Genomic DNA, 13,242 nt, shown 5'->3' with positions numbered 1-13,242 from the left:
TGCAAGCAGGCCACCAGGAGATGTTAAAGCTGCTTGAGACCAAGCAAGGAAGGCAGTTTCATTACTTTAGCCCCTGCAGCAATAATGCCAGCCAACCTGCTGTGTGGTGACCAGCCCAGGGAGGCTCAAAACACCCCAAAACCCCCCAGGCCGTGCCGCCCAGCCACTCCGACACTGCCCTCCGAGGGCCCCACTCGCTGGAGTGGCTGCTAGGCACTTGTGACACCAGATGCGGTTCCTGTTGGCTGCATTAAATCAAAAGGAGCTGACTGCATTAATTATATATGAAAGCCAGGGAAATTGCTCTGGATTCATACGTCAAAGTCCTCTCCCAGCTGAAAGCCACAGCTTCGCAAATAAGTATGGCATTGGTAATTGTGGTAATGGGAAAATGCAGCTGTTAGCAACTTTGAGCAATTTGGACAAAAAGATGTAGAAGCTTACAAAAACCCTCTATACAGACTAGCATGTAAAGAAAACTGCTCACAAGTGTACAAGAGAAACATCCTTCCATGTAACGAGGGCACCTGAAGACCAAATGGATGTCCAGACATGCACCCATCTGCTCTCCTGCTCATGCATGTGCACACGAACACACACGGAGCAGCCGCTGCATGCTCCAGAACCACCTTTTCCTAGGCTGTTCATCACAAAGCCTCAGGCTTTTGGTTCCTAAAACCCAAACCCAGGAGGTGAAGTGAGCCAGGCTGAGTCCTGTGTCATTCAAGTCACCAGCTGGTCTAAGTTCACTGACAAAATGCAGTCAAAGGCTAGGGGCTTGTGGGTTTTGAGTACGTGAAAAGCAGTAGTACTGTCAAAGTAGTCTTAAAGGTCTTGAGGCTCTTTCAGGTGACTTTAACAGTAGGATAGGATTATCAGTGCTCAAAAAGAGCATTCACAATGTCAGTATTTTTTTTTTTAGATAAAAATTTATTCACAACTGTTTGATCATTTTAACTTAAGCTGACTGAAGGACTGGTTCCAACAGTGGTGGTTGGAACCAGTGGTGGTTGGTGGCCTCTGGCCACCAGACCCCCACACCTAAGACATTACCTGCAGCTTAACTGTGTGTGAATTGCTCCTCTCAGATATTTTTTAAGAGGGGTAAGAGCCTTTCTTCTAAGCTGGTGGCTGCTCCCCTTTATCACAGGGATGAACTAAGGCCAAGTGTGATTGAAAATAAAACAAAAAACAAAACAGAAACCTTCCCCTTTGCATCATTCAGCACACAGACTGGTTCACATCTGTGATGCTGAGCCTTTGGAGAGTGAATCCTGCCTCTGGCCCAGCAGCTACAAAGTGCAGTTTGCATCTCCCCCCGACAAGATGTGCGCCTGCAGGCCACTGAGGCACCTGTCACATCACTGGGTACGGCCATTTGCAAGCACGAGCGGCACCACAAGGCTTTGTCTGTCCCAGGCACCCCCTGGAAGGGACCTGGGCAGCCCGCACTACACAGCCTCCGGCATGCCCTTGGCCTCTTCCCCAGCCTCGGGAGTGTATGCCTCAGCCAATGAAGCAATTAAAAAAGAAGAGGAAAAACAGAAACCAAACAAATAAATAAAGGAGCAAATGCAGCACTTGACTTCAGAGGCCTTTTGCCGTGGGAAGAAGCTGTCCCAAAGCAGTGTGTCATCAGCGGCACAGCAACCCAAACAATCAGCCCCTCTGTGCACCGTGCCAGCTGCAGCCCGGCCGGGGATGGCAGCCGGGGAATGACAATGGCCATGGGGAACAATGGGGATTGTTCCCGGCCGCGCTGTGCTGCGGGAGGAGGCAGCCCTGGGGGGCGGGGGAGCGGGGGGCCGCCGTTGGCACCAGCAAAGAGCAGCCAAACCAGTGACAGGTCTGGGGTGCCCGTAAGGAGGTGCCCACTGGGATGGCTATGGGCTGGTGCAGAGCAATGTTAGAAGAGTGTGGCCAGAACCATGGTGCTGCTTTCTCTGCTTCTGCAGGAACCGCCACCCCCACCCCCCCCCACCCCCCCCAATGCTGCTCCAATGGCGTTTATGCGGTGCTCGGGGGCAAAGAGGTGCAGGGGCGATGTGGGCAGGGCAGCACAGCCCTGCTGCCAATGCGGGTACCTGCAGGCACCCGCTGCAGATATACACGGAGGAGGTTTGGAGGTTTTTATGACCTGCCCTCATCCTAAAGCTGGTGACTGCAGCCAGGAGACATTGCCCTGCTTCATGTCAACAGGTTAAAAAATTCAGACTTTCAAAAAAAAATTGGGTAGTTTAGCTCTTCAGCCTGGACAATTGGGTCTTTTTGCCCCTCTCCCTGCTCATTTTTAATGTTGCCTCTACACCTCGGTGCTCTCCCCAGCCGGGGCAGCCGCCAACAGCCCAGACAGCAGCACGAGAAGAGTAGCAAAGTCAGGGCACGGGGGCCTGAGAGGAAGCAGCTCCCGGGGCGGGGGTGCTCAGAGCGAGGCGCTTTGGAGCAAAGCTCCCTTTTCTCTAAGGCAAAAGCAGTTGGGGAATGGCCGTGTGTGCACACACTCGTGCGGGCACGCACGCTGCGGCCCACGGGCCCATGTGCCAGCATTGCTAGGCTGTGACTACAACTGTTTATCTTGAAAGCCTGAGGGTTACATTCCCCAAAGTTTCCAGGGAGAAAATACAGAACCTTCCTTTCAGCTGCGAGCCGGAGGATGTCTAACCTCGACGAATTCCTCGGTTTTGTTTGGCTTGGGTACGCTGCGCCGGGTAGCATCATTGGCCAGTGGCTCTTCTGCTGGCTTTGATCCGTGTGCTAGGTGCGTGCTCGACAGGTTAATAGCTGACACATGGCACAGCCTGCCTGCCCGGCAGTCCAGGCTCAGCCACCTGCCGTCTGCACATCCACACAGCCGTGCACAGCAGCCAGTCTCAGCAGGGGGGCAAAGGGAAGCGCTTCCCAGCCTTCCAAGGTAAGCAGCAGGAAAAAAGCCCCTGTTCTCTGCAGTGCACGCAGCCGCAGCGCGAAGCCAGCCCTTCCTTGTGCTGCTCGTCTTTGGCTCCCAGCAGAAACCAGCAGAAACTGCCGGACTTGAATGTCTCCTTCCCATCACTGACTGTGAGACCTGCTGCAGCAAAAGGGCCACGGGTGGTGGGCTTGGTCCTTTTCCTCCCCAGCCCAGCTCTGCTGTGCTGTTTGCTGGGGTGTGCAGCTCAGGAGCAGAAGTGTCACTGTGGGGAGCTGATTGTGCCAGGGTGGAGGAAAACCTGCTGAAGGCATCCAGACACCCTGGTTTTGGCTGTTCCCCATTCACAATTTCCACAGCTCCCAGCTCATGATGGTCAGGCACCCCTTGAGCCACATCAGCCCTGTCACATTTAGGATACCCCTTCTCCTGTCACTGGCCTTACAGAAAAATCACCAATTTGTCCATCAGGTAGGGAAACACTGGCTCTCACCCCCAGGGAACCCACAGCCCTCCCCATGGCATCCATGCTGCATGGGGCTTGCAGCATCGCCGAGCAAACTTTTTTTCCTGTGTTTTGTTTGACACAACAGCAAAGCTGAACAAATATTGCCACAACACCTCCGTGGTGCACGGTTTGTGACCTGGCACTGGACAAGACCAACGCTGAGCACCTCAGCTCATGGAGGTATTTCAGGGCAGGATGGTGCTGAGCTGGACAAGAGAAGGCAAAGCGTGCCTTGGTCGGCAGCAAGCTGAGGCCACCCCCTCCATCCCCACAAACATACACATTCCCAAAGGCTGTGGATACCAGCTGCCTGTGAAGGTTAAAGGGGTGGGAAAGGAGCAGAGCAGGGCTGGGGAAGCGCTGCTGGAAGAGGGGTTAACACCTGCAGTGCCTCCATGGTCCTCATGCTGGGGTGTGAGACCCTCAGTGACACAATGCTCACAGCCCAGAGCCCCCCGAGTGGCACTGGCCTCTCCCTCTCCGTAAGGAAAAGGGATTTAGCTTTAAAAAAAGAGCTCTCAAGCAACCTGAAATGCGTTGGCTCTTGCTCCAAAGGCTGCTATGTCGAGGCAACATTTCCTGTGAGCTCCAGCAGGACTCTGAGCAGGTACTGGAGGTCTTCCCAACCTGCAACATTAACATGGTTCAAGCCAAGGGAAGAGACAGAACCAAAGGAAAAAAGAGGGGGGAAAAACAAACAAACAAAAAAACAAGAGCAATTGAGGAGACACCATCAGAATTATTTGTGTGTCCAGATCAGGCAGATATGTTCAGCTCAAGAAGAAAAAAGCCTCTGGCTGAATTTCCTCCACATCAAATCCTGCACCTTTGTTTGGTTTCAAAACATTTTCATTTTGAAAGTCACCTCTTGCTTGTTTGTTTTTACTTTAAAGGGTTAAATAACCTGAAAAAAAATAAACAAAACTATTTGCTTTGCATTGACTAAACTGATTCATTCAGCCCTCAATGTTCCCCTTTCCTCCTCCAGCCCCCCTCCAGGTTTGTTGTTTTGCTTTAAAAAGAAAAAGCAATAGCTCCGGGCAGCTCTGATTTTTGTTTTTTTTCCTCTCACCCTCCCGCACTTTTCGGTTTGGCTACCAGACTGAGAAATCCATTACCCACACAGATCCCGGGCCAGCCTAACCCACATCTGACAGTAAAAGAAACCAGATTCTCCATGTCTTTTTAGCCCCTGGCTTCCTTCTTGGGCTTTCCCACACGTCTGCAGCTCCCAGCGGGGCCGGTGGCTGGGATGGGTGTTGGGCAGGGCGAGGACCCTACGCTAAGAGGCTGCACTTTCCCCTCCTCTACCCGTGTCTGCTCTCGGGGTCAGCGCTGGTCTCCAGCCACGACTCGGGGACATCCACCGGGGACGTCCCCTCCTCCCAGGTGAAACCCCACCGAACACCCAGGCGGCAGCGAGACAACATCGGGAAGAAACACCAAGGAGGCAGTGAAGATGGACTTAATATGAACCTTTAATGCACAGAACAAGCTGCCAGGAGCCTTGCGAACAAAGGCATGGAGCCCTTCTGCCACCTCGGGGTGGTAAAAAACACCCAGCGTGCCTGCAGCGTCCTTGCACCTGCCTGGCACCCGCCTCCAGGCACGGCGTTCGCAGCATCCTGCAGCCAGGGTGCTCCCGGTGGCCCTGGCTGCTGTGACACGGAGGTCCCTCATGCCATGGCTCCTGCCCGGCAGGACAGGCAGGACAGGCAGGACACGCAGGGCACGCAGGGCACGCAGGGCACGCAGGGCTCTCCCCCCACCCAGCAGCTCCCCTCTGCAGCCTCTCGCTCTAACTCTAGCGGGTACATCTCCTCCTCCCAGGGTTTTGGAGCATGTAGTCCAGGAAATTCAGTAAGAAAAGATTAAAAAGGAGAGACTTTTATGCTGAGACAAATCAGGTGCTTCTTTTTTTTTTTTCCTCTTGAAAATTAAAAAAAAAAAAAAAAAAGGAAAGGAAATTAAAGTCCAACTTGCTGATTTCGTGTTTCTCTGCAGTTGGTGTGAGAAAGTCCTGTTTGGCCTCGCTGTCCCCTTCCACCCCTCCGACCACCACCCATCCCCAAACCCCAGCAGCCGCTCAAGCCATCACAAGTCCTCAACTCCTCGGCACCCCTTTGCCTCCCACAGCTCAGGCCCACACCTTCCTTCACCGCCCCTTGGACTCCCCGTAGGTGTTGCGCAGCATGGAGACCATCTTCTCCTCACACGTCACTTTGGTGTCCTTCAGGATGCTGTACCACACCACGCCGGGCGGCCGCACCTCCTCGCTGCGGCAGAACAGGTAGGGCATGGTCTCGGTGCGGCTCTGGATGTAGGCGCTGCGCAGCAGAGTTGAGCAGTGACCGCTCACCTTCTCCAGCCTCCTCAGGATCAGGTGCGCCTTCCTGCAAGGGACAAGCAGAGGCTGAGAGCTAGCAGGGCGTGCAACGCAGAGGGGAGCCAGCTCCCCTGGCTTCCACCCTTGGCTCTGCCTCGTGACACGAACGGATGAGCCCCATTGCCTGAGCATCATCTTGCCTGTTTTAGGTGTAGGGCAGCTCTCTTTTCCCCATAAGGTCACAGTACAGCCACTACTACACAGGGCATGGGGCTGGGGGGGACCTCAGGGCTGAGCCAGCCGAGCAGCTCCTGTGCCCTGGGGACACCGCCTGCCACTGCCAGGTTGTCACTGCTGCCACCGCGTGCTCCTGGCAGGCCCCGGCACACGTGCCAGCCCCCGTGCAAGCCGGCACACCGGGGAGACCCACGGCACCTCGCTGCTGCCAGCCCGTGAGCACAGCCCTCCCTGCTCCCTTTTCCCAAGTCTCCAGGAGGCAAATGGCCCAGAAGGACTGACACTAGAAGAGTGAGGAGAAAAAGCACAACACATTAAGACAAAACAAAATAAACCCGTAAGAAACCAAGAATCCCCTTGTGGGAGTCTGCAAAGTGCTAAATCAAACAAAGGGAGGGGAAGAGGGTTTACTTCAGTGGTCTGAAAGTCTCAAGATCACAGATTATTTCCTCTCCCTCTGGTGCCACAGGAAAGCTCTGGATTTGGGGTTAGGGGATTTCGCAGTTCCTGAAGGAATGTAAATTCCCGATAATGATATGTCGGGGGCAGTGCTGTCAGTCAGCGAGGCATAAACACGGGGATTATTTGATTATGAAAGCTGTGTGCTGTTGCAGCCCGGGCTGTGAGCTCCCGGCGAGGAGGCGGCACCGGGAGCATCATCTGTGGGATGCGGGCAAGGGGTGGCCACCCATCACCCGCGTGCCGTGGGCGCAGCGAAGGCAGACAGGGCAAGAGGGCACATCGGTGTCACCCACCGGCTGCAGATCTCTCCCACTGGGGCAGGGAGGCTGGCCAAAAGGTTGTAGGAAACTGGTGCTCCTCCAGCACTGCACGTGGAGAATGACCCCGCTCCTCCCTGATGGCAATGGGCTTGTGGACGTCTCTGCAGGGGGAGCAAAGAGTGGGGGGGTGTTGGTCCTTCTTGGGCAGTGCTAATTTTGAAGCTGGGACGTGTGTTGGTTTCGTGTATAAAGATGAGCCAGATGAGGCAATTTGAGCCTCATTACCTACATACACACATACATAATGATGTGTATGCAGAGCTGTGCCCATGTAGCACACCTCTACTCATGGTACTCTGCAGTGGCCACCTGAACTTCTGCATCACCTGGTGCTCCTGCTGCACTTCAGGACCTCACACACTGACCACAACGGGTCCTTCGCTGCTGGATGCCCACCACTGGGAATTCACCAGATTCCATGATGGCGTTGGGTGCTTTCAGCACAGACACCAATTACAGCTCAGCTCAGCAGTGAACCAGTCTGCTGTGAGTGGCACCATGGTGAGGCCAACAAACCTCAGCAAATCACAGCCACGGGGGTGGAAGGGATCAAACGGGATCACCCATGCCATCTCCTCGCTGCCCTGACGTCTAACCTGTTTGTAAGCCAAAGGTGGAGAAGAGTTTGCTTCCCCAGGCAATTACTCCAGTGCTTACCCATCCTAATGCTGACAAACCATTTAATGTCGGCTCTGATTCTCCCTTTCTTTCAGGGGAGGTTGGCCAAACACAGAGCCCACGGGCATCCCATAGGATGGACATTTATGTGAGCTGGCAGTGCTTGGGAGGAGAGCATCTAGCCAGGCCTCCCTCCTGCTCTAAGGGTAACTATCAGCTCTCTAGGGCCACAGCTCTACGGTCACCCTATTTCTGGGTCACCTCTAGTGCCCAAAGGGGGCACAGCCCCTTCCCCTGCTTGTTTTGCCCGTTTGTCTGTGCTGTGCAGGTGTCCGGGGGGATGACCCCACACTGACATGGGGAAGTTGCCCGTCTGAAGGCCAATTAAACAACTTCATGGGGTTTTCCCGTAACTGGTTCCTGGTCCAGCTCACCACTAGCAGCAACAAGTGGCCACGAGCAGCCATATACCAGTGGTGGTAACCATACCTTGGCCCCAAATCCGGGTGTGGCGTGGGCACCCCAGCACACACACATCTGCTGGCCAAGCTCTTCTCTACCTCTCCTCCCTTCCCACAACTTTGCCTGTTTCCTCCCCTCCACAGTTCTCTTACTCCATCTCTCACTTCCCTCCTGCATAACCTGATCATCTCCCTTGGTCTTCCCTTCCCATCTTCACTGCTCGCTCCACCACACCATGGATTTTGCTAAGACTGACCGTGTTGCCTTCTCCTGATACACATACTGCTCTCTTGTCCTGGCAAACATGCGGAGCAGCAAGAAGCCCAGGGACCAAACCAACCAGACCTGTTGATATCTCGTTGCTGGAGGCTCCTTCTGGAGGTGGTCTCCACACACCTGCTGTATCTACAGCCCCAGGAAGGGACCGGTGGGATGCCGCATACGATGGGCTGCCCCTGGAAGGATGCTGAGCACACACAGCACCGTGGTCCAGGAGAAGCCCACGGGGTGATGATGGGGTGGTGAGGATCAGGCCCCTCGCTTTAGGTTTCCGGTCCCAAAGCCCCAGATTTGATGGGTTTCACTGCCTTGAGACTGAGTCATTTATTTTAGTGGGGTAATGAAGTCATGTGTAAATGTTAGATTTAGCTTTTGGCTGTCAGCTGTTCCCTCTTAAAAAAAATAAGGAGAAAGAGAGACAGAGCGGGTGAGGGGAGGGGTGAGAAAGAGAGAGAAGCTTTCTGGTGAAGGCTGGGTAATAAATTACAGGAGCAGCTCTTGGGCTGCCAATTTAACACCATAAATCAAGCCCTGGGTATTACCCAAGTGCTCCCTGCGGAGGGCTGTCGGGTCAGAACGACCACCTTTTCAAATACTGGAAATGAAATCTTCCTAAATGCTGACCAACCTCATCCCTGCCAGAAACTATAATTTATTGCCTTATTAAAGGGCAGGAATCAGGAGAGGACAGCAGGGGAGTGGGGTGGGGGGGGTCATTCCCATGGCCAGCCCCCGAGTGCTCGGCCCTCAAAGGGACGGAGCAGCCCCCTTGTGTCACCCCACAAAGCGGCCCCAATTTGGGGTGCCCCCCGGGGGTGCCTTCCTTCCTGCCCCACTGCAGGGGCAGTCGTTTTAAGTCGGCGCCAGCCGGGGACTGATTCTGCTCTCCGCTTAAGTGATGGATTTAGGAGGTCACAGCCGAAGTCATAAATGATGGAGAGGGGGATTAAGAACAGTGACGGCTCCACGCGGCTGCTTCCCTCTCCGGTGCGAGGCGAGGGGTGGGGAGGGGGACGGGTGTCTGCTGCAGGGCACTTCCCACTTTCCTCCTGCATGAACTGGGGGCCTGGCAGTGCCTGCAGGTGGGGCTGGGCACCGGGTGCCTGGTTGCCAGCCCCAGCTAGGGAAGGACATGCCCAGCCCCAGGGTGCTCCTGCAGGGGAGGGACGTCCCTGTCCCCTGCCCCCAGTGGCACAGGGGACAGCAAGTACTCACCTCAGTGGCTGGTGTGGGATGAGAACACAGCCAGAGCCAGCAAAACCCTGCCCTAGCTCGCCCAGAAGGAAGGTGCCGAAGGAGAAGGGACCGGCGTGACAAAGCAGAGGGGCAGCGACACCTGGGCTGGAGGGGAGGACGAGCTTCCCAGGACACTGCAGGAGAGGGTGGCTGCCCATCCGCTGTGTTCCCATGTGGGGCGATTTTGTCATAAATTCAGATTTTTCCACTCTACTGAGAACTGACCCGGGTCTGTCAGATCCTCATCTAGGAGGATAATGAGTCCGGGACTCGATGGCCTCTTATCACAGCCTCCCATCGGTACATTGCATTCCCCTCGGTACCAGAAGGCAGCTGCTCTGGAGATGCACTTCACCTCCCGCGGCCGTCCCGGCTGCCTGCCTGGGTGACTTGCTCAGGGCAAGGTGAGGCTGTGAGCCCCGGTGCCACATCCCGACCCCGTTGTCCCTGGTAGCCACAAGTAGAGGCATAGAAGGAGGATTTTAGCCTAATTATTTCTCCTGCCTCCTCCTAAAAGCCAGGCTCTGTTTGCAGCGGTCACGAGAAGCGTCACAAAGCACAATATGAGAAAATAATAGAGAAATCTCCCTGTTGCTGTGTCAGGAAGCGCTCCTGCTGCACAGATCCAGAGGTCTGAATGCACAGTAGCATTAAACCTTCACTGGTTTAGACAGATTCCTCTGGTTTGTTGGAACAAATTAACACTGTGAGATTCACTTGGTGTCTGCATGAGGAATGGGGGGAGCAGGAAAGGGGTTGTTGTTGCTCAAGGAGACGAGCAGGATGAAGCAAGCCAGGTGCCAAGATGCTGCTGACCACAGAAAGTCCTGGTTTAGGGCCACCTATGAGCTAAGTTTTTAATGTCTCCTTAATGTAAACCGTCTGGTTGGGACATCTGGCTGTCAGTGTGTCTTCTAGCAAGCAGCTGTTTGCAGTAACCTGTGGCTTTCATGGAAACTGGGCTCACGAGGACTCCAGTGTGATGTATTTATTACACGGAGGCAATCAACTTCCCTCTTGTCGCTCAGTTTTATGAGCGCACATTTACTGTGAATCCGAGGCTCATCTGATAAACATTTCAAGGTACGAAAATGAATGTCCCCCTGGGAAGGAGAACAGCCCGTCAATTAAAATCGTGTTACGAGATGGCCTCCCTTGGCAAATCTTCACTCGCCTCCTGCTACGTCAGTGCCTTCGTTTCTGTCCAAGCTCCCTGAGAAGCTGGGCTGGACGACAGCGTCGCTCTTGGTGAGAGCCTGGCACCGTTTGTGGACGCTTCCCCTTGGCTGCAAGGCACACAGTGCTCAAGTACAGGACAGGGGCACACGGGCTCTGCTCAGAGATCGCCTGGCTCCGCGAGGAAGATGGACAGCAGCCGGACTGACTGCTGGCTCCAGATGTAGCCCGGTATAGGGTGGAGCAATATGGGTCATTTAAGTGTCACCTTGCACACCTCATGGCTCCATGCAGGTATCGGGGTAGCCGATATCCTGCAGTAAGCGTGCGGGATTTCAAGTGACAGGGCTGTGTAAGAAGCGGCTGATGGTCCCCAGGGGGGTACAGAGAGAGGAACAGCTGGAAAGGACAAGCAAGTCTGCAGTGTCATCAAAGAAGAAGGAAGGTAGAGGGAACGAAGAGTGGCTCCATGTCAGGCGCTAATGAGCTACTGAAGAAATTACGACCAAGGTCATCTCTGTCAGAGGGCAAGCCCCAGGCCAGCTTAGATTTATGTCCAGGATGGAGGGAAACTGCGGTAGAGTGCTGTCATCCTGGTGTTATGGACAGATCCTCACTCGTGTCTGACAAACAGGAGTGGAGGGAAGAAAAGGAAAATCTTTTCCAGGTATTTGTGGACTGCCAGACCCCACTCCTCCGCCTTTCTCTGTGTCAGTTTGTCAGGGAGCAGCGTGCTAGTGAGGGTGCTGGAAGAACAGTGTCTACAAATGCTTCAAGGCAGGTCAAGGCTATCCGAATCCTGTTAGAGATCTCAGGAAGTCCAGAGGGATATGGCTACTTCCAAACATTTATTGCTGGGTGTTTCCCAAGGGGCTGTGTCTAACACAGGGCTGTACGTAGGTAACATGAAGCACTGTGTGCTTGCATCCTTGCATGGTGTCAGTGGCACCACAGGATGGAAATTTAGGAGGACCTTTCTACTGCCAACGTCAATGAGCTGAATTCTTGTTTGGGGAGAGAGGGGAGGTGGAAAAGGGGATCTTGGAAATATTTACAGTTTGTACAGCAACTATATTCCACGGGGAGGATAAAGGTATGTCAGGTCAGACAGAGAAATAAGCAGAAGGAAATGTCCACAAAACATATCATTTAGTAGAGCCAAGTTTACCACATACAGATTGCTCAATCGTTGACCCCCTCTGATGATACCAAATGCTACATCTACAGACAAAAGTAATAACCTATTTGCCAGCACCTCAGCTCTTCGTCCAGGGGCTCAGAACCCTTTTCACAGATGAACACCCCCTGCAGCTGGACACTGACGTTTCCCCACACATCCCCAACCACAGGAGGAGGTGGAAGGTGCTCAAAGCCATACCAGGGGGGAGCAGTCCTCCTCTCTACTGTCCATGCAGAATATTGTCCAGGTGTGCAGGGAGCCAGTACAAAAAGGGATGACAAAACGGGTCTGTCCTGGGTGCAGAATCCGTCCCGCTCTGGGGACAGACCCGGAGGTCACATCGTGTTCCCTGACACAGACAGGCTCCACCAAAGAATACCCAGGAGGGATTCTGCTGCTTCTCATTGCCTGGCTATTTCCTATGCACAAACACTACAACGTAAGGATGGACTTGTCCTGTGTTCCTCAGATACCTCCGTGGGCTGTTGCTGCCTTCCGACAGCAGCTCTGGCTACCTCCTGCCTGTACGCAGCACCCGTAACACACCCGTACCTGCTGTATTTTGGCTTCATCCCTTCCATCACCCTTTCCAGCCACGCACCCTGCAATTAACCTGCGCACCTCTGAACCCGAGGGGAGTCACGGTCTCACCTACTGTTGCTCCGAAAATCCAAGTCCTGGTTTACACACAGCTCCCTCACTCTGTCCTAGGCCTGATTTACACCCCCGGTCCCCCCACAGTGTTCCCAGCACACTCAGCTCCCTCCCTGTGGCAGTGCCCAGCTCAGGCTGGTTTACTGCTCAGCTTCTCGGTGCCCCAGAACCATTCATCCAAAGACCAAACGGGACCTGGCAGCCTCAGGAGATGGCAGGACAGCTTGGTCAGCACCCCTCTTGGGTGAACACCACCAGGGGACGTCCCTCAGCCATAGGGGAAGGCCAGGAGGGGCATGGGAATCAGTGGGGCCAGGAAGGATGTGGAGCAAGGATAGTACCTGGGCCCCAGCTCATCCTCGCTGCGCCACACGAAGTCCCCGAACTTCTCGTAGTGGGAGTTGTAGTGGTGCTGGACTCGGAAGAGCATGGAAGCGGAGACCTCCATCAGCGTATTATAGGCCGTCTGCTGCTCCTTCCCACTGGTGTAGCCGTTGTAGAGGTTGTAGATCTTGTCAGCTATCTCTGGAAGGAACCAAGGGGACAGGATTTAATGAAGAGAGAGGAGAGGGACGAGCGGGGCCCTTGGCAAGAGGAGATGGTGCCTGGGATGGCTGCAAGTCCCCTGGGGGCTGTCTGCAGCCCCATTTGGCAACCTGGAGAGCATCTCGCAATGCCTCAGGGACTGCGGCGGGTGCCCCACATGCATGGGGCAGCCCCAAACACTCCAGCAAAACTCCATGAGGGAATGAGAGAAGGAGAGGACGAGGGCTGCCAGCACAGGCAGAGGCAGCCTTATCCTCCCTGTTAGGGCACACAAGCTCTTCCCCTGTTCACCCAAACAAGAGCAAATGCACAGCTGTGATGTGTAGGGTAGGA

The 13,242-nt window shown here is 54.5% G+C and overlaps 1 protein-coding gene across 1 annotated transcript in view; it reads right to left on the bottom strand.

Moving 5' to 3' along the window:
- Window positions 1-4,871: 4,871 nt before the first annotated feature.
- The window catches only part of ASTN2 (astrotactin 2), a 338,016-nt gene continuing 329,645 nt past the window's right edge, over window positions 4,872-13,242 (bottom strand). The window contains 2 exon segments of the mRNA XM_050714656.1: window positions 4,872-5,806; window positions 12,705-12,888. Of these exon segments, the coding sequence (XP_050570613.1) occupies window positions 5,569-5,806; window positions 12,705-12,888 (422 nt within the window). The 3' untranslated portion in view covers window positions 4,872-5,568.

This window comes from Cygnus atratus, chromosome 19, assembly GCF_013377495.2.
Source record: "Cygnus atratus isolate AKBS03 ecotype Queensland, Australia chromosome 19, CAtr_DNAZoo_HiC_assembly, whole genome shotgun sequence".
NCBI lineage: Eukaryota > Metazoa > Chordata > Aves > Anseriformes > Anatidae > Cygnus > Cygnus atratus.
Note: the sequence above shows the minus strand (reverse complement) of the source record. Positions and strands in the feature narration are given on the sequence as shown.